This window comes from Sphaeramia orbicularis, chromosome 19 (assembly GCF_902148855.1).
Source record: "Sphaeramia orbicularis chromosome 19, fSphaOr1.1, whole genome shotgun sequence".
Classification (NCBI taxonomy): domain Eukaryota; kingdom Metazoa; phylum Chordata; class Actinopteri; order Kurtiformes; family Apogonidae; genus Sphaeramia; species Sphaeramia orbicularis.
The window spans coordinates 37,987,204-38,014,829 of NC_043975.1; the positions used below are offsets into that span (position 1 = coordinate 37,987,204).

Consider the following 27,626-nt stretch of genomic DNA (forward strand, 5'->3'; position numbering starts at 1 on the left):
CTTGCCTATGCCGTTTTGTTTTTCTCAGTAAGGCCACTGGTTCAAACTTTAAACATCATGGCATTATCAACTATACAAGAGTTTTCTTTCTATTAAGGTACAAAAATGGACCATTTCGAAAGGGGACAGAAATGTCTCTCAAAAAAGTACACCCCCAGCGACAAGCATGTGTACCTTTTTAAGTTCAAGCTGGTACCTCTGTTTTTGAGAGTGTAGCACATTGTATTTTGATTACTGTTAGTTTGATTTAATAAACCTTTGTTACATCTTTACCACCTCCTCCGTCTCCATTTTTGCCACAACCTTAGAGCTGGGTTGTGACAAGTGGGGGCTCGTCTGTGGGAGAAACTACACTCACTTTGTAGAAGCACACTTGACAAAAGAACAGCAGGGCCGAGTTCCCAAATTGGCTTTTGGCATGACACTAGGGGTCAGTGGCATATGGCAGTGCGGTTCTGCCATGTACCATTTAGCAGTGGTTTATGTCAGAGCCTGGATTGGTATATGCCAAATTTTGTAACTGGTGGTTAACTTTTTTTTTTTTTTTTTAAATTGAACTAGTGAAAAGTACAAACTCTCAATGACGATAATTTTACAGTTATACAAATGAATGTAAGTAAACTAGAGTACAAAAAATCATGGGGATATATAAGGCAAAGCAAAAACACATTCAAATACAATACAGTGCAAATAAGTAGGCATTTTTAATAAATGTATAGGAGCAGAGATGCAAAAGAGAAGATTCTTTAAACTGAAATAATAAATAACGAGCATTGTTCTGGCTTATTTTCATTGCAGTTTTGGATTTTTTTTTTTCAAATTTTCTAAGGGACAAGAAAAACATTTTAAATTTGTAAATCCAGAAAAGGAGGGTTTGTTATTTCTCCATTTCTCACAGTGGATATGACCCAATATACCCAATAATAAAATTATGTTAATGATATCTGAAACAGATGAGGCCACATTATCTACATAAAAAATAATATGATACAATTCAAAACATGGAATATCATTAATTTTTAGTGAAATCCAAATATTTTTATGTCTGACCAAAAACAGTTTGATGCAGGACATAAGAAAAATAAGTGTTCTAAGGTTTCATCACTACCACTGCAGAAGGAGCATTGATCCACCTCAAACTTCAATCTTTTGTTAAGGAATTCTACCACAGGAGAAATCCTGTTTATAATTTTAAAGTTTCTTTAACCTTTGGTAAGATTGGCCATTTCATAAATTTAGAGTATGCTTTGTTCAATGTACAAGATGTCAGAGAGGTGGGTCTCTGCCGTCTGATCTCTCTGCAATAATCATGATACAACCCAGACTTCAAAACAGCACTAAAGAACCTATTGTGACATTTTCTTTCAGACAGATTACATTCACCAATCAATATTTTTGATAATGTTGGAGGACATTGGACGACAAACAGCAAAATACTATGGAAAAAATACTATAAACATCCACCCATGATCTATCTGCTTTTGGACATCAGTCAGAACAGTAATTTCCAGCTTCACAATTTTTGTTAATTTGACAGGATTACACGTTGCTTTCTTCATACACCATCAAATCATCATCAAGATCATCTAAGTCATCAAAATCATAATCATCAATCACTTCATGCTATACCATACTAAAAGTACCAATCACACTGCTAATCATTCAACGTATTATTGGAATGATGCAACAGGATAATACGAGGAGTAATACAAACACACCAAAAATCACAGCAATAATTTTCATCAACATTGCCTTCCATCCCCCAGACAGCAGCCAGCCCCAAAAATCCCAGCCTGTTGTAGTGTATGCAGTGTTTTCCTCATGTAGGACTCGTCTAGGGTGATCAAACTGATTGTGGAAACATCAGGTACATAGGTACAACACTGGTCGCCAATAAGATGACAGACACCTCCCTTTTTGGCCAATAGGAGATCTAAAGCTGCCCTATTCTGTAATGCGACAGTGCAGAGAGCTTTCATCTCACTGGTCATTAAACCCCTGTTCAACAGACACAGTGATATTCTCTAGCTCCACAGAAAGTTCTTCTATGTACCAAGCTAAACGAGCAGGGCCGTACATGGGAATAATACTGATTACAAACTTATGGCCACCTGAAATCCGATCCCGTTTTACACAGGTGTGAGGCGGTGACATAACTGGGCTGATGGTCAATTTGGAGATAGCTGGAACCGAATAAGAGAGGTGACATGTACCTGCCCATCATGCTGGGAAATACAAATAAGAATGTTGACCACACGTCCACACCATATCTGTAGAACAGCCATACCCATAATCAGAAGGAGTTAGAGCTACGGTGGCATTATATGTGGTAGTAACATTAAAAATAAAATAAAATAAAATAACATAAAATAAAATAAAATAAAATAAAAATATGAGGTCTTACCATCATAATGTGTCAGTGGGGATGGTGTACCTAGTAATGCCGTGAGATTGTAAAGGACTATAACTGGAGAAAAGTAAATTTATCAGCCCTGTTTTCACAATTTGCTAACCCACATGCTACCTTGAGAGTAATGTTACACCCAGATGTGTGTCCCAAATTATACCGTGTGTGTTCTGTGACTGGGGAATGGAAGCACAACTGTGGAATGGAAAAAAAATTAGATAGATCTCTGAGCCGAAAAACAACATTTTTCTGTACCATAGTAGTATTAGTGTCTCTAGAGAAATTTCTTGGATTTCTGAAGGAAGGTCACGTTGGGTCTCAACCCCAGCCAGGGGTACGCCGTGACAGACGGCCACTGTCCACTTTATCATTGTCAATAGTGTGTGATTGATCGAGAGAGGATAAGGAGCGAACAGAGTATCTTCATGTGAGCTGTGTGGCATCAAACTACACACATAGCACGATTGATTAGTGACATGTCGTGTCAGATCACGTGTCACTCGCCACCATGTGTTATCGCTATAGTCGTGGTGATCAATGAGGTGGAGGTCACGTCCGTGACGTCCCCGAAGCTCTTCTGACCCTGGCTGTCCTCCGACAGACCAGGGCGCAACAGGAATGTGATACGGTGGTGAAGGATCAGATACCTGAAAGAATGTGTCCATGTACCACATGTACAAGCACATGAAGGTGATGCAGATGGCAGCTGACCCTTTGATCACCTCCATCGTCGTCGAATCAGTGTATGTGTGGGGCAGGGGGTCTTCAGTCACTCGCCAGTGACCAGGCAAAGGATAAGTGTATATGAGACGTCACTGGGGTCGTTACCACCGCTAGGTTTCAACCAGTGAGTCTTGTGAGTGTGGGTGCGTGATACAGCTTGTGTCCAGCTCCGGTGTCCAGTCGTCCAGTCTACGCTGTCGATCGATGCTCTGGCCCGTCCTCGGCTGCAGCAGTCGGCGGTTCTCCCAGAAACCGCTTACAGTGATCGCGTGGATCCACATGGCACGTTCAGCAACCTTGACCGCTGTGTGCGTCATCAGGAGCACCTGGAAAGCCCTCGCCACCTGCGCTGTTTCCAGTGCTTTCGTCTGAAAGTCCCGGACCAGGATCCAATCCCCCGGCTGCAGCGGATGGAGCGGCCCCTCTGCAGGAACCAGTAGTGCTGATTTCACCAGTACCTGTACTTGAGAGAGTTCAGAGGAGAGTTTCCTACACTAAGACAACATGTCATGCTCCAACAAAGATGTCAGCCCGGTTGGTTGGGGGGCCTGGAGACCTGTATATGGGGGTCTCCCAAACATAATCTCAAAAGGACTCAGCCCACTTCGACTCCTACGTCTCATTCTTTGCATGAGAACCAGCGGTAGGGCCTTGACCCAGTTAAGGTCTGTTTCCTCACAACATTTAGCCAGTTTTGATTTTAGGGTGCTATTTTCCCTTTCAACAGCCCCCCCCTGATTGTGGATGGTATGCACAGTGTGTTTTGAGGTCAAAAGCTAGCATTTCCCCTAACTCAGTTAGTGCTGTGTTCACAAAGTGGGACCCATCGTCTGATGAGATCCTCTTTGGGATCCCCCAACAAAAACAAAACAAAATATCAGTTACCAAAGCCTTAGCCACTGCAGAGCTGTCTGCATGTTTTACAGAAAACATTTATCTAACATTCCTCCCTTAGACACATGATCTACGCCATGTGTCAGCTTAGCAAACCAAGGGAAGAAATGTTTGGGCAGACAAGGTCGTCCATCAGCCGCCTCAGGTGAAACAAAAGACACAAGCCTGTGAAGAAGGACAACAAAGGAGAAGGTCATCAACATACTGTAAAGGAGCAACACCTGGTGGGAGGTCAAGGTGGGACAGCGAGTCGGCCAAAATCGAATTGTAAATGGTTGGGGCCTCGCAATACCCCTGAGACATGCGCGTCCATGTGTACATTTTGTTTTTGAACTGAAACGCGAACCAGTACTGGCTATCTGCATGCACAAGCACGGATGTGCATTCGTTCGAAAGGTCAATAACAGAAAAGTGAGATGCAGACGGCGGAATCTGTGACAAAATCATGTGTGGATTTGGGACCGTGGGTATGCGTGGAACCACGGCTTTGTTCACCGCCTGTAGGTCTTGAATAAACCTCCATGTGTCTGGGTCAGGAGGGGTTCGCACTTTTTTTTCACAGGAAAAATTGGGGTCCTGACCGGTGAATCAGGACATGGAACTATAATTCCCACATTCAAATAAGCTTCGAAGTTGGACTGTTTTTGACATGGCCTGTAATCAGATCGCGGGGTAATGATGACCAGTGGGCAGTTCCGGACGAGACCCACATCATGTGGACCAGTAACCCAGACATCAGGTGGGATATCAGCCAGTTCAGGTGGCACGGAGACGGGTGAGAGGCCTGTGGGAGATGTAGACATACAGGTGAGCGCTTCATCATTTAACAACTGTACAGTTTTCTGACAGTGAAACACTGATATCATGCTCTGTCTGTATACCCCCAGTCGGGGAGCGAACATGATGGCAGGGTCAGAGGTGGGACACAAATCTGACACCTGCAAGGCCTTTTCCACAAACGGGCCCACGTCTTTCCAATCTGCATGGCATGGTTTGGAAAGAGCAACATGCGTGGTGCAGCACCAAGTCTGTAAAAAGATTGTTGGTTATCAGTCAGTGACACAGACAATGCACAAAAAATATGAATCCCAAAACATGTAACCCGTTGTGAGCTTATCAGACTCTGTGCAGAAAAACTTTTCCTCATATGTGGGGTCAGGGCCTCCAGGACTGAAATGAGAAGCACACTATAAATCATTTGGGGGTGAGACATAAGCGCCAGGCTGAAGTCTGCTGTCACTTAGCTCGACCCATTTTTCTGTAATTTGGGGGGAACAGACTTTCCACTGGTATACATAATCTGGTCACCCAGCAGCATACCTAACCATTGTGTGTGCGTACACACAATGTGAGTGGAGATCTGTGCCTGCGACCTGTGTTTCGTGAGTTATCGTTAACCCCTCTGGAACCCGATTCAAGTTTTACCCCCAATTTGCACATCAAATCCCGCCCACACAAATTAATGGGACAGACGGGTGCGAGTAAAAAAAGAATGTTAGAAAGTACATTCTTGTGAAACACATGTCAACGGAACAGTAAAGCTCTCTCTGTCCTGTTTACCACCAGCCGACACAGAAATAATAGTTTTTCCACTCAACTTTGGTGTAGGTGTTAAGTCTACATGACTGATCACAGAGTATGTAGCTCCACTATCTACTAAAAACAATAACTTAAACCTGCTTATAGTAAGATCAACCACAGGGAGCTTCTGATAGGAGTCAGTACACAGCTGAGCGTGTGTGTGTGTGTATGTGTGTGTCTGATGTGTGTGTGTGTCACCTCCTCCTCCCTCGGGCAGTGCAGCAGAAGCTGTAGTGGGTGTGGAATCCGTGTCTGGAGACCCGCCCTCCAGGGCCGCGAGCCAATCCCCTGCCTAATTCCCTCCACGTGGCTGTCTCCGCCCCGCCTTCTCTGTGGGCAGTCCCTTTTCCCATGTCCTGGTTGGCCACAGAGGTGGCCCACCCCTCCACATGTCGGACCACCCCTTTCCGGGTGTAGGTGGGCCTCGAGTGTTCTCCGGTCCCCGCCCACGCTGTTCCCCGGGGGGGGGGTCGGGCGGCCCAGTCCGGAGTGTCTGATGAAAGTGACCCTGCCCTGCGTATGGAATCTTCCACTGTCTCATCAGGCCTGTTTCAGGTGTCTCCATGCAGACAGAAGCCTCAGGTGGGAAAAACGTCCGGCAGAGGCTAGGGGTCATCTGGGCAGCCAGAAGCCGCCTGAGTTCGGACCCGGTGGGTCCTGTGTCATTGCAGAAAGTCCCTCGGATGGATCAGGTAGATGTTTCAGCGAATGTCCATGCCCTGAACACCACAACAGGACCGTCTGTTCCGCTGACTTCCACCATGGGCATTTGTGCAGCTGTGCCAGAAGTCAGTCCCTCCCCCCTGCCTGCAGCATCAGCAGCAGGGGTGGAGTCGGGTTGTGTGGAGTCCGGCTCCGGTGGTGGAGAAGGCCGGGGGTCAGCAGACCTGGGGGGCCTGCTGGGGGGCCCCGTTGACGTTTGGCCGGTTCTGGAATTACAGCTGAGTGTTCCGGAGGGGGGCGGGTTCTCGCGGCGTCTTTGTGGGCAGGCGTCCAGACCCGGACACCGGGGGGGGGGGGTGGGGGGGGGGGGGGGGGGGGGGTGGGGGGGGGGGGGGGGGGGGGGGGGGGGGGGGGGGGGGGGGGGGGGGGGTGGGGGTGGGGGGGGGGGGGGGGGGGCATATGGTATATGGTAAAGTGGCGGAGCTCAAGCTCCTTGACAATCGAAAATATAACTGTTTAATCTGTATAATCTGTTTTATCTGTTTTTTAACCAGCAGCATAATTTACCAGATCTTACAGACGTAGCACAGACGTCGCACAAAAATACAAGGGAAGTATAAAGTTATGAATACAAAGAAGTGGTTTAAATATTCTAACAAATTAGGCATAAAAGGGAAAAAAACACAGCTAGATGGTGTCATCTACGGTTACAATGCCTCAGTTTGTTTTTGCTTCATTCAGCTTCACCACATCTCAAAACATTTGTTACAAGTTTCCTATTGTTTAAATTCCTGACCTTGTTTTTTCTCTCTTTGCCTCCCTTTAACTCATTCAGTTTTTGCACACCCAAAGTTGGCGTTTTAGAAAAATACCCATGTTTACCCATAATCAGCACATTCAAGCACAATTTCCCCATATTTTCTTTTTACCCATGGGTTTTGGAATAGGGGCCTCTCTGTCCACACCCCCGTCACTGTGCCCCGGCCGGTTTCCCATTTTTACACTTAGAACGTCTTCTAAGTGGTTTTTGTTCCTTGGCGAACAAAATACTAAAAAACCCTGATTTTTCTTTTCAGTTGTCAGCGAAAAAATCACCTAAAACGCTTTCAAGTTTGTTATAAACTTTACTCTACTGTATTTACATACAGTAGCAACCTTATACGATTTTCTTTTTGGTTGAAGGCGAAAAAATCTCCCAAAAACGCCTGTACTCTATTGCATTTGCATACAAGCAACCCATCAGGTTTATTTTATAAAAATAAATCTATATATATATATATTATAATATATATATATATATATATATATATATATATTCTTATTTTTTTATTTATTATTTTTTTATTTTTATTTTTATTTTTTTATTTTTATTTTTTTATTTTATTTTATTTAATTTTTTTTTATATATATATAAACCCAAATCGCACGCCACTATTGTTTCAGTGACGTGCCCAGTGACTTGAGTTTGGAACACAGAGAGTAAGCCCCACACCCCAAACTGTAACTTTCTCACCGTGTGGCGTTGAACTCAGTTCCGATTCCAGTGGTGAGACGGGCGGGGCTCGGGGCCGGTCCCCCGTCTGCGGTGTCGTTTTACCACGGGCTACAGCCGCTTTTTGGCCCGTAGGATGATCAGTCCACCAACCTCCGTTCCCCGCCCGACAGCACACATGGAATCCTGCCGACAACGCCAATTTGTTATGGAAATGTTCAACTGATAACCCACACACAAAGAGGAGGAAGAAAGTTAGAGTTAATAAATAAATGCATTTATTGAGAAGTCAATCACAGAGAAACTCTGTAAGTGAAGTCTGATTAAACAAGAGAAAACTAAAGATTATATAGAACCAAATCCAACCCCCTCAAACTATGTCATTCCTTACGTACATCGTACCACCCCTACTACTCCTTCTCTGCTCCGTGAAGAGGTCATGATGACCTCTCCACTCTAACCTTGCTTGGATCCAATCTGGAGTGCAGGCGCCATCCTCTATCTACACATTCAGACATTTAGGTGTTTGGGTTTTAACTCAAGGCAAGAACTCCGTTCCTGGGTTGGTGGTGTTACAGAGTGGTAAACATCACACATAATGATAATGACTCAGCATTAAAAGAAGATGTACTAACAGTAAAAATATAAAGAGTATAAAATATAAAAAGTAAATTTTTCCACCACAGTACAATGTATTATAAATGTTTCGAATCAGATGGAGTAAAGGTAAAGGGATCACTTTACACATTTTATTATGTTCACTCATAGAACAATCTAAATTGTATTTTTCCACAAAATCTGCATTATTATAACAGGGTCTCAAATATGTGGCCCGGGGCCAAATACAGCCCCCAAAGGTTCCAATCTGGCCCGTGGGGATGAATTTGCAAAGTGCAAAATTTCTTAGTCAAGCTGTGGAACTCATTTTAGTTCAGGTTCCACAACAGACCGATACGATCTACAGTAAATATACACAGAATAACCTACAAAAAAGGACTCCATATTTTCTTCTTGATTTGATGTGAAAAAAATAATTTTCCCATTATGTCTATAATACACTTCAAAGTTTGTCTTTGTTTTAGTGCTAAAAATAATATTAAATTCTGAAAATATTACATTTACACATCCTGTAACAAGTAAATGTGAATAACCTGAACAAATGTGAACAGCCGGAAATGTCTACAGAAATTAAGCACAGTTTTAACTATTTTCTGCCTGTTACTCAGTGTTTAGTGTCTTTGTAGATCTGATCCAAAATGCACATGTGAAATGATAAGTTTAGCTATAATATGGTTAAAATTGAACTTATTTGTCATAAAATTTCAGTTTTTCAGGTTATTCATCTCTTTTTTTGTTTGAATAGTTTAAAAGTAAGTGTTTTTATGATTTAATGTTGTTTTTTTTGCACTAAAACAAACAAATATTTGGAGTCGTATTATTTATAGGTTATTACTATTATTTTACTGGTCCGGCCCACTTCAAATCAAATCGGCTGAATGTGGAACCTGAAAGAAATGAGTTTGAGACCCCTGATTTACAGGAAGAACATGCTCCTCCAGTTAATTCCACATCTCCACTTTTTTCAGTTGCTCCTCCCTGATACAGTGATAAATGTCTTCAGTCCAGTCAGTCGGACTCACTGATAACTCCTCCCCAAAGTTAACTGATAACTCCTCCCCTAAGTTAGCTGATAACTCCTCCCTAAGTTAGCTGATAACTCCTCCCCTAAGTTAACTGATAACTCCCTTAAGTTAACTGATGACTCCTCCCCTAAGTTAACTGATAACTCCTCCCCTAAGTTAGCTGATAACTCCTCCCCTAAGGCAGCAGCACTGTTGGTAATTAGGATTTGAAGGATGTCAAAGAAAAGAAAATTGGTCATAAGACACTTCTTTAGGAGTCAAAGTGTAATTTAGTTGAAGGGTATAGGACTGTAGAGGCTCAACAATACAGATATTAAATAAAAGACCTATTTAACCAAAGATACACTTTTAAAAGTTACTTTACTTGTTATTTTCATGTATTTCTATGGAAGAGAGCAGCTGTTTAAAAAACAAAGAAATTTGTGGGGAAAATACAATAAACCTCAGATTCTAAATGTGATTCTAGATGTGATTTTACCATCAAGCTCTATGATCAGTGAATCCATAATCTGTTTATATGTCATGAATCAACATATTTATGTCAAGTGACAGAAAAGACAGGAGGGAGGAGAAGAGGAGGAAGGCTGTAAATTCACAGTTGAGGTTCAATAATAATGGATATGTTAGTCATTAGAATATCTTTGCAGAATGCATTAAATCAGGGGTCTCAAACATGCGGCCCAGGGGCCAAATGCGACCCGCCAAAGGTTCCAATCTGGCCCATGGGATGTTTTGCCAAGTCAAAAATTCAACAGTCTTGAATTGAATTAAGCAAAATATAATAAAAAAATAGCTCTAATTAAGGAAAAACTGCTGAATTAAGCAAAAAAAAAATAAAAAAAATCTTCAATTAAGTAAAAAAAATCTTGAAATAAACAAAAAACAAATCTCAAATTTAGCAAAAAATCTTGAAATAAGCAAAAAATCTTGAATTAATAACTTCAAAGTTTTCTCTTTGTTTTAGTGCAAAAAACAAACATTAAATTATGAAAATATTTACATTTACAAACTATCCTGAAACAAATATGAATAACCTGAACAAATATGAACAACCTGAAATGTCTACAGAAAATTAAGCACAATTTTAACTATTTTCTGCCTGTTAGTCAGTGTTTAGTGTCTTTGTAGATCTGATCCATAATGCACATGTAGAAATGATAAGTTGAGGCAGAATATTGTTAAAATTGTACTTATTTTCTTAAGAAATTTCAGTTTTTTCAGGTTATTCACATCTTTTTTGTTTGAATAGTTTATAAAACAGTAAGTTTTTTCATAATTTAATGTTTTTTTCTTTACACTAAAACAAATACAAAAATTTGGAATTGTCATTATTTATAGGTGATTGTGTTATTATTTTACTTGTTCGGCCCACTGGAGATCAAATCAGGCTGAATGTGGCCCCTGAAAGAAAATGAGGTCGAGAGCCCTGTCTTAGAAGGTTACCATCACAATCCATTAAATCTGTAACAAATATAATGTTTCTTTGGTAACAGTCATTTTTAAAATACTGATTTCCTATTCAGTGTAATGACGTGATTATTTCATAAGGTTGAATTATGAGGAGAAAAATTGTGGGTAAATGTCATTTTCCAAAACTGAGGAGTCTGTTCGTGAAAAGTAGACATCTTGACTGGGATCCTGTTCACATCAAAATCACATTTCAAATAAAATCTGAACCTCCCATTTTCTTAAACAAAGACCTTGAATGTGGACAACATTGAGTTTGGTTGTGATAGCCAGGCTTTAATCCAGTTAATTCTAAATGTGCGAACCATAGATTCAAAATGCTTTAACACCACCTTGTCATAGTCCGTTACAAGATGAGATCTTTTTTATGGAGTGGGTTTTATTTCTCCACAGAAACTGCAAAAATTTAGCATAAGTGATTTAGTTTTACAGAATAGTTTCAGAGGAAGTAAGTAGGGAGGTTGCAATGATAATTAGTTAAGTAATACCTTTTGCTGTAGATAAAGTAATTCTGCCAAATTGAAAAGTCTCTGATTAACCAGTGACTTAATGATTCTTTCATATCTAATTTACGGTTTGAGATATTAATGTCTTCTCTTCTAATTACATTTTTGATATTGTTATTCCTAAATATTCAACTTCAGATACCACTTTAATTAAGGAACAGCTTGAATGAATGAGGAGTAGCTCACATTTATTAATGTTGAGAGATAATCCTGATGCTTTAGAAAAGACTGAGATAGTGTTTAAAGTTTTATCCACCATGATTTTTCTTTTAAAAAGATACAGGTATCGTCTGCAAATTGGCTTATCTTAAATTTTTTTGAAAATAGTATTCTATGTATATCCTTGGAATTATCAGTAAGCAGTGTTAGTAATTGTGTTGCCAAAATAAAAAGTTTTTGGGGGTATATAAGGCAATAACTTGGCTAACGTTGACAGTGGCTAGGCCAACCGTAATCACTAATATGGGACTAAAACTTGACTGTACTCATCGGTGGCCATACATGTACAGATTTATAGTTATTGTGAGGAAAATAAACCTCCATTGCACCACATGTGAATCAAAAGTGCATTGAATAATGACATTTTCTGGACATTGTCAACAAGGTTTCAGTGTTGCAAATAAAGAAAAAAAAAACATGACACAATTACACAGCGCCGTAAAATGAAATGGTGGGTGGCCGGTATTATTACTGTGTGATGGACAGCAGGCATTTGGCTCTGCCCCCTCTAGCAGTAAACCACCAGCCATAAAATTTTAGCATATACCAATCCAGGCTCTGGCATAAGCCACTGCTAAAAGGTATAGGGCAGAACCACGCTGCCATATGCTACTGCCACCTAGTGGCATGCCAAAAGCAAATTTGGGATCTTACTGTCTCTTGAAACTTATGTTACACTGCAGTATCTTAACGAAATGAATTTCATTTCATTCATTTATTTATTTAATTCATGGATGTGCATTCATCAGCAGACATTCAATAATCATCAGGTGAACAAACATATACACCCCGTGCTCGAAAAGGAGCAGGATGAAGAAATCTTATATTTCCTGCCCCCTTAATAATAATAAAAGAAAATAATAGCCTTAATGGTTAGCTATACACAACTAGCTATAAAGTTATTGTATAAAATCAGACAAACCAAACAAAATACATCCAAAGATAATACAACATGAATACAAAGCCAAGTGCAAAACTACATGTCCAGGAAGTACAAAACAAACAAAACATAGATACATATATACCTGATGAAATTATGCAAAACAGTTACGGTACCAGACCAAAATAAGCAAATAAAGATGTCACAAGATGCAAAACAAATACGAAGCAAACTGTAAAAACTTATAACTGTTCATATGATCTCATTGTTCTGTCTTTATACACTTTTTTCAGTTGGAATATGTTTTTACAGTCCTTCAGCTCATTATAAAGAGAATTCCAGACTTTAACACCCACCACTGATACACACATCTGCTTCAAAGTTGTCCGTGCACACTGGTGCTTGAAATGACCTTTCCTTCTATGCTTTTCATTCTCTGAAGTGAAGACAAACATTTTTTGTAATTTAGCTGGTAGTGCTTTACTTTTGGCCTTAAACATAACAAGTAATGTCTGTAGCTTAACTAGCTCCTGCCATTTCAATAATCTACAATTAATAAATAATATATTAGTGTGTTCTCGATAATCTGCTTTATGAATAATCCTGATAGCTCTCTTCTGTAGGAGACACAATGGCTTTGTGTTGCTCTTATATATTACCCCAAACTTCCACACAGTAGCTGATATATGGCAATGTAAGTGCACAATAAAGTGTTCTCATTGCCCTGTAATCTAACAAATACTTACCTTATTTAGAATTAAATATTCTTAGACATCTTTTCCTCACATATGCAATATGGGATTTCCATGTCAGACCTTCAACCAGTATTCTTCCAAAAGCGAAGTTCAGAGACCTGTCAATATTAATTCCATCTATTGACAGTACTACATTTTCCTCCCTTTTTGTCTTACCAAAAATCATAAACTTTCTTTCTTTTACATTTAGTGATAATTTATTGGCATCAAACCATCTCTTAAGTTTAACCATTTGTTGTTCAATAATATTAACTAAACCTTTTAAGTCATATCCAACTGTAAAAATTGGTATCGTCTTCAAATGATGCAGATTTCAATAACTTTGATACATCACAAATATCATTAACATACAATACAAAATTTAGGTCCCCCACAGAACCTTGTGGAATTCCACATTCAATCCACCTGTGTTCAGTTGTATTGCCACAAAAGTCCACAAACTGTTATCTGTTATTCAAGTAGCTTCTTAACCAGTCTAAAATTATTCCTCTCACACCAAATGACTACAACTTTGACCATAAGACAGAGTGGTCTATCGTGTCAAATGCTCTCTTAAGATCAATAAATACCTCTATAGTGTATTTCTTAAAATCAGTTGATGTCGCTATATCCTCTATTATATTCATTACAACTGAAGCAGTGGATCTATTGGAACTAAAGCCAAACTGGCTCTCACTCAGCAGCATGTTCTTTTCAATAAACCTGTCTCATTTTTTCACAAAATTTTTTCTAGTATTTTAGAAAATTGTGACAGTAGTGACACTGGTCTATAATCACTAAATCTATGTTTGTCTCCAGCTTTAAAGAGTGGTATAACCTTTGTTACCTTCATTTATTTGGGAAAGTCCCTGTATGAAAAGAAAGATTAAAAATATAACAAAGAGGTTTGACGATACAGTCTACAGTCCTTTTCACAATTACCATGTCTAACCCATCACTGTCTGTTGATGGCTTACTTTTCAGTTTTGTTACCATTGATACAATTTTATTTTCACTGACATTACCTACAAGCACGGACTGTGGCACTCGGCTTCCCCTCTCCATTTGCTGTACGTCCCCATCTTGTGTTCTTCAATAGTCTTGCCAAATTGGGTCTAACATTTACAAAGGAATAATTGAATTCATTAGCCACTTCAGTCATATTTTTTACAATCTTATTCCCCTCATTTATAAAATGACTTGGTGGATTTGTAGGCCCAGGTGATTTTCCAATTACCTTATTCAGAATATTCCAAGAGTCTTTGATATTGTTTTAAATTTTTTTCTAATAAATTATTTTAATATTCTGTCTTAACTTGTCTCATTATTGTTAACAGTTTATTTTTGTAAACTTTATATTTTGTTTCAGCAGCCTTTGTTCTTAATTTTATAAAGTCTCTGTAGAGTTTATTTATCTTTTTACAAGCATTCTGTAATCCTTTTGTGATCCAAGGCTTTTTCTTGTAGCTGTACTTCTGCTTCCATAGCACATTTGGGCAATGCATTTCATACAGCGATAAATATATATTAAGAAAAGCCTCATATGCAGCATTTCCCTCTCCCACATACACCTCCTTCCAGTCTGCTTCAATTAAGTCCATCCTAAACTTGTGTATTGCCTTTTCAGTTCTTTTCCTTACATACCTATATACTATCTCCTCCTTATTTCTATTCATTTGACAGTCATAAGTAAGAAACACTGGTAAATGGTCACTTATATCATTAATTACTAGTCCACTCTTTATATTATTTTCTATGGCATTATGTAGATGTGATCAATTAAATGTGCTAAGAGTTTGCTGTAACTGGAAATGTATGGTATATACTGACTGAAATGTGTAGCATGGAAAATGGACACTATCAGAATATGAGACTGTGAAATTACAAGAGTAATTAATGTCATATGAAGTACCATAACAGTAATATAATGTAAATTCAGTGTAAAAAGAAAGAAAGAAAGAAAGCCAATATGTTAATTAAGCAAAGACACTCTTTGGTAGTGAATGATGTAGACATTTAAAATTTGACGGGGAAGAGTGTGGCGTTATGGCACTCTTGTGGGTTAAATGACATGTTCTTGTTGAGAAAGTGAAGTAACAGAGTTGTGATACCTTTTCACCACAAGGTGGCAGTGTGTTCCACCACCAGGGATGTGGTGGCGGGATCTCGCAAGAGAACCAGAGTTCTGTGATGCTGCTGTTCTTTTATGAGCATAAAGAATGTACTATAATATATAGATATATATATAATATTATATATATAATATAATATATATATATATATATTATATATATATATACGTACTATATATATATATATATATATATATATATATAATATATATGTGTGTGTGTGTGTGTGTGTGTGTGTGTGTGTGTGTGTACAGGGTGGGAAAGCAAAATTTACAATGAACATTTAGTTGTTTTTTCTCAGCAGGCACTACGTTAATTGTTTTGAAACCAAACATATATTGATGTCATAATCATACCTAACACTATTATCCATACCTTTTCAGAAACGTTTGCCCATATGAGTAATCAGGAAAGCAAACGTCAAAGAGTGTGTGATTTGCTGAATGCACTCATCAAACCAAAGGAGATTTCAAAAATAGTTGGAGTGTCCATAAAGACTGTTATAATGTAAAGAGAATGACTATGAGCAAAACTATTACGAGAAAGTCTGGAAGATACTATTAAAGAAGAATGGGAGAAGTTGTCACCCGAATATTTGAGGAACACTTGTGCAAGTTACAGGAAGTGTGTGAAGGCAGTTATTGAGAAAGAAGGAGGACACATAGAATAAAAACATTTTCTATTATGTAAATTTTCTTGTGGCAAATAAAGTCTCATGACTTTCAATAAACTAATTGGTCATACAGTCTTTCAATCCCTGCCTCAAAATATTGTAAATTTTGCTTCCCCACCCTGTATATATGTAGCACCAGTCTGAGGTTGGTTCCTTCTGCACCGCAAGACTTACTATTCCTCTGAACTTGGTTCTGTTGCAGCTGGCCTACCCCTCTGTCTCCGCGAGGTGGCGGTGGTTGACAGAGAGGGTTAGCGCCTTGCGTGATGTTGTTATTCTCCGCTTTCTCTGTTTGTCCCTCATGCTGTCTCTCTGCTTCTAACTAAAAATAAATTCTCACCTCCTCCACAGGTACGTGGCTCAGGTATCACTCCTCGCTCCTGGAGATGCCTAATATCACAATTAGACGTGCTTTACCCTCAACCCTGCCACACTCATGCCTATCTCTCACAGTGTCTTAATAATTAAAAAAACCCAAAACAAACAAAACAAAAAACTGCAGTCATAATTCACAATGTGCACTTTGTCTTTATTTTAAAAAAGAGTTTGATTGATTTAAATTGTAAATGATATGTTGCATTGCTTTGTTCTCTCTTGTGCAGAGTTCTAACTAGTTTTCTAACTCTAAAGGTCAAATAAATTGCTAAATAAACCCTCTACTTTCCCCCTATGGATTGAACAATTTAAAGTATTACTTATTGAAACTCATCCTCAAAACTCAGTTTATTGCATCTATTTTTAAATGACTAAAATTGCAAAACATCCGGAAACTTCTGGAGAAGTCTGGAGTTTATCTGACACTCTTCATCTCCAGCCTATCACAGCTCTCTGCTGAAGGGTGGGGGGCAGTGTAGAGACACTTAAATAGAACAGGCTCGAACCGAAAAAAACTATTCAGTCTTTTTTTTCAAGCCTGAAGCAAAAACCTATCAAGACACCATGGTTGAGTGGTCCGATCAGGAGCGCAGCATCATCACCAGTATCTTTGCCAGCCTGGACTATGAAGATATCGGCCCCAAGGCTCTGTCCAGGTACAGCATCTCTCACTTCTGAGGATCTACAACAATAACACTCATGGTTAAACCAAAACTGTGCTCATCCAGTGTTTTGACCCATCTCTTCTCTTGCAGATGTCTGATCGTGTACCCCTGGACTCAGAGGTACTTCGGTGGCTTCGGAAACCTCTACAATGCTGAGGCCATCAAGACCAACCCGATGATTGGAGCCCACGGAATCAAGGTGCTGCACGGTCTGGATCGTGCTGTGAAGAACATGGATGACATCAAGAACACCTATGCCGAGTTGAGCGTCATGCACTCCGAGAAACTGCACATCGACCCCGACAACTTCAGGGTAAAGTCTGAATTTCACTTCATCTCTGAAAAGTCTCAAGCGTCTCCCTGTCTTGTGCTATAATCCACAGTGCACAGCCTAGAGCTGGAGATATCAGTGGTGTATATTTGACCCTGAATACTCATGTATGTTTTCGGATTGTCTCATAGCTGCTGGCTGACTGCCTGACCATCGTCATTGCCGCTAAGATGGGCACCGCTTTCACCGCCGACATCCAGGCCGCCTTCCAGAAGTTCCTGTCTGTGGTCGTGAATGCCCTGGGAAGGCAGTACCACTAAATCCAGGAGAGAAATCCTTCAGAGATTCATTCACAAAATGCTCTTATCTCCCGAGTAAAGAAATAAAGCCCATTTGAAGTAAAAAAAAAAAAAAATGCTTTATTTTTGTCTGCGTTTTTCTAATATGCGTGCGTAATTACGCACAACCATCACACTAGACTGGAGTCTGGTATTGCAAATTAACAGACACCAAGCATAGAATTAGTCGTCATAGACTGTCTTCTGCTTTTATCTCAGTCATTACTGTGGTACTTTACATTTTTGTAAAAAGCAGGTGTTGATGATGTGGCTCAGGTGAAACTCCAAATTAATTGCTTTTTACTTCATTGATTGATTGATTGATTGATTGATGTATTCATTTCGAACATGAATGTCAAACAGAAGAAAATAAATAAACAAAACACTTAAACATAAGACATATAATACATATTCGAAAAGGAGTGAGAAGAAGTACAACTTATAAACTCCCACCCTTTCTCCTTATATTATTAATAACAATAATAACCTTCCTCGTCTAATCATATCTATACACTATGCCATAATTTGATGACTTACTAGTAAATAATTAGGTTTCTGGCTTTATATTATTAGAACAATATATGATTTACATAAACACATAATACAATAACACATATATATCAATACATATTCATACACAGATCTATACACACATACACCTACATATATACACACACACATACACACCTATACATACATTCACACTTACCACATACTTGTACATCTTTATATCACCCAGTGATCCCCAAGCCCTCCCTCATCCCTGTACCTCTGAAAAACTGTCTTCATTAAGTTTAATCTCTTAACAAATGGATTTGAACACGATCTTTGAAACACGAAATTGCACACAGTAATCAAAAACTCACACCAAACCGTCAAATTACTGCAACAATACTACCACGCATGCAACAATGCTCGCAAACTCTCTCGAAATGCCTTGAAAGTTGTTAGTTTTTTTGGTTCAGTATGTTTCACACAACCTTTGCTGATATGGACACAGAGATGAAGGACACTTGCGTCTTGTTGTTCTCCACAGAAATAGGCCTTTTGCAGTACATTTTTGCCTACACTGTAAACACACACACACCACACACACACACACAACACACGTGTCAACAAACGAATAATCAAGGACAACAAACAAACCAACGTAAAAACAAAAGCCTAAGTAAAAGATGTGGACTATACTTCCCGATTTGAGTATGTTGATTAAGGGTTATACCTTATGGTGCAAAAAGCTTTGTTGGTTTTACAGGGTTTTAAACAACAAAAAAGCATTTTCTTTTGGTACTGTTTCATATTCACTGTATATTTGCAGTTTGTACACGTATTACAGCAAAGGCTGAAAAATGAAAATGCACTATCTAACTATGAATATTGTAGAAACTATGTGGATCATCTGGACAGAAAAAAAGACCATGGAAGCCTGTAGGACATGCTGAAGGTGTGTGATAGAACACAAAATAATTTAAGAAACATCCACATAGTCAACCTAAGAGAGATAACCAGGGTGCGGTTTGTCAAAAAAACCGGAGGGGGGAGGGGTGTTATTTTTATTTTCTATTTTTAGTCTGAGCGGAGGGGGCGGAACGGGGCAGGGCGGGGCAGGGCGGTTAAATACGGGGGAGGCCATCCATAACCAGGGGCATAGATAGCATTTTAGAAGGGGGGGGCTTTAAATATGTGTGTGCGTATATATATAAATTATATTATATATATATATATATATATATATATATATATATATATATATATATATATATATGTATATATAAAAACTGACATTAGAAATCGAGTTTTCTGACGTACTACCTGATCGATATGAGCCATACATGATCAAACCGTTATTTGTCTGGTTTTGTCAATCATTTGTTAATATTTGTCAATATTAAAACATTTGCTGATTTCAACAGATGAAGAATCTCATTCTCTGCACAAAAACTTGAACTGAATTCTGACAAAAAAAGCAAAGAACCTATGTGCAAAAATTAGCTATAAAAAAAAAAAAAATAAGTGATTCACAATCGTGCCTTCATGTAAACGATTATAAACATAACAATGTGTATGATAACAGAAGTATACACTGACTTAAAGAACTGATTCATATTAATAATATAATGTGCTCACGTTTGAAAACCCTTGGCCTGACTTTTGAAATCTTCCAAATATTGACTGTCACTGATATGTTGATTTGCAATATGTAAAATGTTTGAGACGGTGAATTAATACTGGAATTGGTCTGTGCAATAGATGTATAAAGGAATCCAAGATGTATCTAAAATAGTCCATGCAGAGGTAAAGAAATAATGTAAATGAACCATATGTATAAGAGAACTAAGTCCAAGAGAAATAAATATACTATGAGAAAGAATTTAAATTGTTGAGATACTTAGCTTGTTTCAGATCATGTGAGTTGTTGTCATGCCTTTAATAGTGAATAAGAAATTAATGTGGATGACAAAATCCAAAGTGGGAAAAGTTAAATAAAGATTTGTCATATTGAGGCTTGATTGTGATTTATTTAAGAAAAAACATGTCAAGGAAGTGTTAAAGGGTGCGTTTCCAGTTTATTATGTAGATATTTTTTATTTATCTTTTATTTTACTTTATTTTATTTAGCGGTTTTTTGTGTGTAATTTGGTGCCCCGTCCAGCAGATGGCGCCCTAGGGCAGCCGCCTGTGTTGCCTATACCCAGAGCTGGGCCGGTCTCATAATATTAACATAGCATTATTAACATTCGTGTTAACGTAGGTTATTTAGTAATAATTTAATAATTTCACAGGCCTTAAGCAAACGGATTTGGACCGCGGACCCAAACTGGACGTGAAGTGTGGTTAAGAAAAAAGGAGGAATGAAAATGCCTCTGTAAACAATCATTTGGAACAATACCCTGCGGCCACTGTGGCCGAGGGTAAAAAATTAAATAAGTATAGCCTACATGGAATGAAATGTGAGATGAAATTCATACTTTGAATGAAATATCAGGAATTCCCTCTGTAAGTATGTACAGTTGTACATTTTTTTCAAATAATGAACACAATTGACAAAAGCCAAACAAATGCACCCTCTGGAAACAGGACTCATCAGGTCCAAAAACATCTCTCCTCTTATCATTTCCTGAAGATATGGCTGTGCGATATGTTTGTCGTTTCGGTTTGTCAAGCCTGTCTTGGTGAATATGGCACACAGCAATGCCACTGAGCATTTTTTGAGTCATGGTTTCATGTTTAGACCATGTTTTCAAATCTGCGTAACGCACTGAAGATGCGCTCTGCCACGCAGATATGTGCACCACTGCCGGAGTCCAGATGGTGTGTTGCATTTACATTGAAGTCGGAACATGGAGCTCCGTAAACTTACGTCAGAATTAGGCCGTTTACCAGTTTAAAAACTGGTACATCATGGAATATAGAAATAGAAAAAAATTGCCAGTTAATGAAATAAAACGAAACTCCAACGTTTATTCTTGTAGATGCTAGATTTTAATGCTTTTCCCGACTTCAAAACTCTGGTTTACGAGTACAACTGAATGCACCATTAGTCATAGGCATTTAAGGCAGCCAAATATGGGATGTTAATGGATCAGCTGTGCAGTGTTATTAACCCAGGGTTACATGGACAATTGAACACCCTTGCTTTTGTAACTCAGCAAAGATCTGCTACAGCCTTCCATCTCCTCGAATCGGCGTATTGTTTGATCAGTTTGGGGGGTGGATGGGTGGGGTGGTGTCACTATAAATCTGGGGGGGAACGGATGGGTCACTATAAATCTGGGGGGGACACGTCCCCCCATACCCAGTGCTGTCTGCGCCCATGTCCATAGCTAACGTAACTAAAGCTGGCGTGAAAGGAAAGTGAAACTTACATACTTTCAACTTCAACTCCCGGGTTGTATTTCTCTATTATACAGCAGATCTTACACGAAACTTTCACAACTTCTAACCTGTATCCACTGGACACAGAAATGGTGGTCCTCATGACTTTGTCACGTAACCCCCCCCCCCCCCCTTTTTTTTTTTTTTTACGGCGCCCCAGTGCATTCTGACACTGCCGACAGTTCGGTTCACCTGAACGTTAGTGCCAGAAATGTAGGATATAGGTGTAAGAAAACTGTCGCAACCTGCCTGTTATTTACATTGGTTGGTTGCCCCCCTCTCCCTCGGACGAAATTCACTGAGCAGAAGTAGAGATGTAAAAACCAGAGGGGGGTTGATCCCCCACCCCCAACAAATCGCAAATCGCACCCAGCCCATAACAACCGTGCAAAAACGGCAAAGCTAAAGGTAAATTATTTTGTGCTTCATATATTATCTGTGCAGTTTTCAAATCATCCAGCATCTACCTTAACAAACGTGACACAATAATGTGATTGATTTATAACTTTTACTCTTCTATAGCTAAAAATTTGGTTTTGTATGTGTATTCTGGACCTCCACACAATAAGTCATATATGGGAGCTATGTGGGAACAGTACAGGGGCAGCTGTGGACTAGAAGGGTGGACAAGCAGTTTGTGACCAATAGTTTCCTGCCGAGATGACGTGCTGATGTGCCCATGAGCCCCTAACTCACCATTGCTCTCCAGGCACCTGATTTGGCAGTCGTCTATATTCTGAAGTGTGTGTTTCACGTTCAGCTGGTGATGGGTTAAATGCAGAGGTTCAGTTTGACTGTATGTTACATGTCCATGAGTATGTTACATACTGGCATTTTTTGACCACACTAAATTTGTCTTAATGCGACATTAATTCCCACGTTTTAAAAATGACACTAATAAAACAGAAACCTTTTGGATTATTTATTCTTTTCAACATAGTTCTGTCCTCAAATCTATGTGGATTTCAGAACCAGAGACAGCTCCACTTTGGTTCTTTATTTTAGCACCACAGACAGCTCCTGGTCCTGATCCCACTGCTATAACAGATGCATGAACTCAACCTCCCAGCTGGGCTCCCATCGAGGGGGAGCCAGCTCTCCAATCCCCCCCCCCCCCCTTTCGCTGCACAGCTCTCTCGCTCTCGGTGGCTTAGCACTCTCACTGTAGAACTTGTTTTGATTGGTCACGTGTCCGTATCCTCACATGTGATGGCAGCATGGTGGCCATGCTGCCAATTACATTATATGAAAACAGAGGGGTCACCAAAAAGCACCTCCTGTCTTTTCTTTGGCATGGCTTCTTATTGCCGTGCTTTTATTCCCGACTTCTCTTTCGTCGAGAAGCCTCTTCACGTCATTATTCCACCCAAGGCTCCGTGTCACCATGCTTTGAAGTAGACTTCTTAGACATTGGACGCCTTTTCCTCGATGAAGTCTCTTCTTCTATCCAGCCTCCTACTCTAGCTCTACCTGATCCTCGTAAACCCTTGTTCAGTTCATCGATGAGAGAAAGACGGATGCATGACTTCTGTCCTTGTACAGGACCATGGTGGACGCTTCAGGCCATGTGCTTACTACTTCTCTAACTTGGTTCTGTTGCAGCTGGCCTACCCCATCCGTCTCCGCGCCTCACGTGATGTTCTTTATTCTCCTCTTCCTCTGTTTGTCCCTACATGCTGTTCTCTGCTTCTAACTAAAAATAAATTCTCGCCTCTCTCCACAGCTACGTGGCTCAGGTATCACTCCTCGCTCCTGGAGATGTCTAATATCACAATCAGGACGTTTGCTCTACCTTCAGCACTGCCACACTCATGGCCATCCCTCATAGTGTCTTAATAATTAAAAAAAAAACTGCAGTCATAATTCACAATGTGCTCTTTGTCTTTATTTTAAAACAGAGTTTGATTGATTTAAATTGTAAATGATATGTTGCATTGCTTTGCTCTCTCTTTGTGCAGAGTTTTAACAAGTTTTCTAACTCTAAAGGTCAAATAAAATTGTCAAATTCTACCCTCTACTTTCCCCCCTGTGGATTGAACAATTTAAAGTATTACTTATTGAAACTCATCCTCAAAACTCAGTTTATTGCATCTCTTTTTAAATGACTAAAATTGCAAAACATCTGGAAACTTCTGGAGAAGTCTGGAGTTTATCTGACACTCTTCATCTCCAGCCTATCACAGCTCAGTGCTGAAGGGTGGGGGGGCAGCGTAGAGACACTTAAATAGAACAGGCTCGAACCGAAAAAAAACTATTCAGCCTTTTTTTTCAAGCCTGAAGCAAAAACCTATCAAGAGTCACCATGGTTGAGTGGTCCGATCAGGAGCGCAGCATCATCACCAGTATCTTTGACCAGCCTGGACTATGAAGATATCGGGCCCCAAAGGCTCTGTCCAGGTACAGCATCTCTCACTTCTGAGGATCTACAACAATAACACTCATGGTTAAACCAAAACTGTGCTCATCCAGTGTTTTGACCCATCTCTTCTCTTGCAGATGTCTGATCGTGTACCCCTGGACTCAGAGGTACTTCGGTTGGCTTCGGAAACCTCTACAATGCTGAGGCCATCAAGACCAACCCGATGATTGCAGCCCACGGAATCAAGGTGCTGCACGGTCTGGATCGTGCTGTGAAGAACATGGATGACATCAAGAACACCTATGCCGAGTTGAGTGTCATGCACTCGAGAAACTGCACATCGACCCCGACAACTTCAAGGTAAAGTCTGAATTTCACTTCATCTCTGAAAAGTCTCAAGCGTCCTCCCTGTCTTTAGTGCTATAATCCACAGTGCACAGCCTAGAGCTGGAGATATCAGTGTGTAGTATATTTGACCCTGAATACTCATGTATTGTTTTCGGATTGTCTCATAGCTGCTGGCTGACTGCCCTGACCATCGTCGTTGCCGCTAAGATGGGCACCGCTTTCACCGCCGACATCCAGGCCGCCTTCCAGAAGTTCCTGTCTGTGGTCGTGAATGCCCTGGGAAGGCAGTACCACTAAATCCAGGAGAGAAATCCTTCAGAGATTCATTCACAAAATGCTCTTATCTCCCGAGTAAAGAAATAAAAACCATTTGAAGCAAAAAACAAAAACAAAAAAAAAAAACCTTGATTTTTGTCTGAGTTTTTCTAATATGCGTGCGTAATTACGCACAACCATCACACTAGACTGGAGTCTGGTATTGCAAATTAACAGACACCAAGCATAGAATTAGTCGTCATAGACTGTTTTCTGCTTTTATCTCAGTCACTACTGTGGTACTTGACATTTTTGTAAAAAGCAGATATTGATGATGTGGCTCAAGTGAAACTCCAAATTAACTGCTTTTCACTTCATTAAGTTTAATCTATGAACAAATTGGATTTGAGCACGATCTTTGAAACGAAAATGCACCCAGTAATCACAAAAACTCACACCAAATCGTCAAATTACTGCAACAATACTACCACACATGCAACAATGCTCGCAAAACTCATCGAGTGCCTTGAAAGGTGTTATTTTTTGGTTCCATGTTTCATACAAACCATTGCTGAATATGGACACAGAGATGAAGGACACTTGCATTTTGTTTTTCTCCACAGAAATAGGCCTTTTGCAGTTACGTTTTTGCCTACATGTAAACACACACACACACACACACACACACACTTACACACGTGTCAACAAACCGAATAATCGAGACAACAAACAAACAAACAAACATGTAAAACAAAAGCCTAAGAAAAAGATGTGGACTATACTTCCCGATTTGAGTATTGATGAAGGGTTATACCTTATGGTGCAAAAGCCTTTGTTGGTTTTACAGGGTTTAAACAACAAAAATGCATTTTTCTTCTTTGTACTGTTTACATATTCACTGTATATTTGCAGTTGTACATTTATAACAACAGAGGCTGAAAAATGGAAATGTACTATCTAACTATGAATATTGTAGAAACTATGTGGATCATCCGGACAGATAAAAAGACCATGAAAGCCTGTAGGACATGCTGAAGGTGTGTGATAGAACACAAAATAATTCAAGAAAACCTCCACATAGTCAACCTAAGAGAGATACACACCCATAACCATAAGGGTGCGGTTTGTCAAAAAACCGGAGGGGGGGATGGTTTATTTTTATTTTCTATTTTTGGTCTGAGCGGGGGGTGGGGCGGGGCAGTTAAATACGTGGGGGTGCGGTCCATAACTAACGTAACTAAAGCTGGCGTGAAAGGAAAGTAAAGTTTACATACTTTCAACTTCCAACTCCTGGGTTGTATTTCTCTGTTATAAAGCGGATCTTACACGAAATTTTCACAACTTCTAACCTGTATCCACTGGACACACAAACGCTGGGCCTAATGAATTTGTCACGTCCCCCCCCCCCCCCCCCCCTCCCTTTTTCCATTTTTTTTTTTTTTTTTTTTTTTTTTTTTACGGCGCCCCAGTGCATGGGGACGTTCGTGAATTTTGACACTGCCGACAGTTCGGTTCACCTGAACGTTAGTGCCAGAAATGTAGGATATAGGTGTAAGGAAAAACTGTCACAACCTGCCTGTTATTTACATTGGTTGGTTGCCCCCCCAGGACGAAATTCATAGAGCAGAAGTAGAGATGTAAAAGACAGAGGAGGGGTTGATTCACCCCCAACAAATCGCAAATCCCAACCTGCACATAACAACCGTGCAAAAACAGCAAAGCTAAGGTAAATTATTTTGTGCTTCAATATATTATCTGTGCAGTTTTCAAATCATCCAGCATCTACCTTAACAAACATGACACAATAATGTGATTGATTTATAACTTTTACTCTTCTGTAGCGTAAAAATTTGGTTTTGTATGTGTTATTCTGGACCTCCACACAATAAGTCATATATGGAACTATGTGGGAACAGTACAGTGTGTATAGTCGGGGCAGCTGTGGACTAGAAGGGTGGACAAGCAGTTTGTGACCAAAGTTTTCTGCCGAGATGATGTGCTGATGTGCCCATGAGCCCCTAACTCACCATTTGCTCTCCAGGCACCTGATTGGCAGTCGTCTAAATTCTGAAGTGTGTGTTTCATTTTCAGCTGGTGATGGGTTAAATGCAGAGGTTCAGTTTGACTGTATGTTACATGTCCATGAGTATGTTACATACTGGCATTTTTGACACACTATAAATTTGTCTTAATGCGACATTAATTCCCAACGTTTTAAAAATGACACTAATAAACAGAACACTTTTGGATTATTTATTCTTTCAACATAGTTCTGTCCTCAATCCATGTGGATTTCAGAACCAGAGACAGCTCCACTTTGGTTCTTTATTTTAGCACCACAGACAGCTCCTGGTCCTGATCCCACTGCTATAACAGATGCATGAACTCAACCTACACATGGGTCGTGCTCATAAGAGTCGGGTTGAGAGCCAGTGCTTTATAGTGAATCAGAAGAGCCGGCTCCCATCGAGGGGAGCCAGCTCTCCAACCCCCCCCCCCCCCCCCCTTTCGCTGCACAGCTCTCTCCGCTCTCGGTGGCTTAGCACTTCTACTGTAGAACTTTGTTTTGATTGGTCACGTGTCCGTATCCTCACATGTGATTGGCAGCATGGTGGCCATGCAGCCAATTACATTATATGAAAACAGAGGGGGCACCAAAAAGCACCTCCTGTCTTTTCTTTGGCATGGCTTCTTATTGCCGTGCTTTTATTCCCGACTTCTCTTTCGTCGAGAAGCCTCTTCACGTCATTATTCCACCCAAAGCTCCGTCTCACCATGCTTTGAAGTAGACTTCTTAGACATTGGACGCCTTTTCCTCGATGAAGTCTCTTCTTCTATCCCCTCCTACTCTAGCTCTACCTGATCCTCGTAAACCTTTGTTCAGTTCATCGATGAGAAAGACGGATGCATGACTTCTGTCCTTGTACAGGACCATGGTGGACGCTTCAGGCCATGTGCTTACTACTTCTCTAAACTTGGTTCTGTTGCAGCTGGCCTACCCCATCCGTCTCCGCGCCTCACGTGATGTTCTTTATTCTCCTCTTCCTCTGTTTGTCCCTCATGCTGTCTCTGCTTCTAACTAAAAACAAGAAAAGCACTCGGAGAGCGCAGACCTCCGCCATGAC

The 27,626-nt window shown here is 40.0% G+C and overlaps 1 protein-coding gene and 1 pseudogene across 1 annotated transcript; both read left to right on the forward strand.

The window, feature by feature from the left end:
* Nucleotides 1-16,908: 16,908 nt before the first annotated feature.
* LOC115439366 (hemoglobin subunit beta-2-like) lies at nucleotides 16,909-17,724 on the forward strand. Its single transcript, XM_030163203.1, has 3 exons — nucleotides 16,909-17,045; nucleotides 17,145-17,367; nucleotides 17,517-17,724. Exons 1-3 carry the CDS (start codon nucleotides 16,954-16,956, stop codon nucleotides 17,643-17,645), a joined length of 444 nt encoding a protein of 147 aa, XP_030019063.1. The 5' UTR covers nucleotides 16,909-16,953; the 3' UTR covers nucleotides 17,646-17,724.
* Nucleotides 17,725-23,770: 6,046 nt separating this feature from the next.
* Nucleotides 23,771-24,630, forward strand: LOC115439364 (hemoglobin subunit beta-2-like; annotated as a pseudogene).
* Nucleotides 24,631-27,626: the final 2,996 nt, after the last annotated feature.

Bases quoted from the DNA above. Each gene is read 5' to 3' on its own strand.
- LOC115439366 (XM_030163203.1), top strand. From the start codon at position 16,954: ATGGTTGAGTGGTCCGATCAGGAGCGCAGCATCATCACCAGTATCTTT. The intron at 17,046-17,144 runs GTACAGCATCTC...CTTCTCTTGCAG, and splicing joins GGCCCCAAGGCTCTGTCCAG to ATGTCTGATCGTGTACCCCT. The intron at 17,368-17,516 runs GTAAAGTCTGAA...ATTGTCTCATAG, and splicing joins TCGACCCCGACAACTTCAGG to CTGCTGGCTGACTGCCTGAC.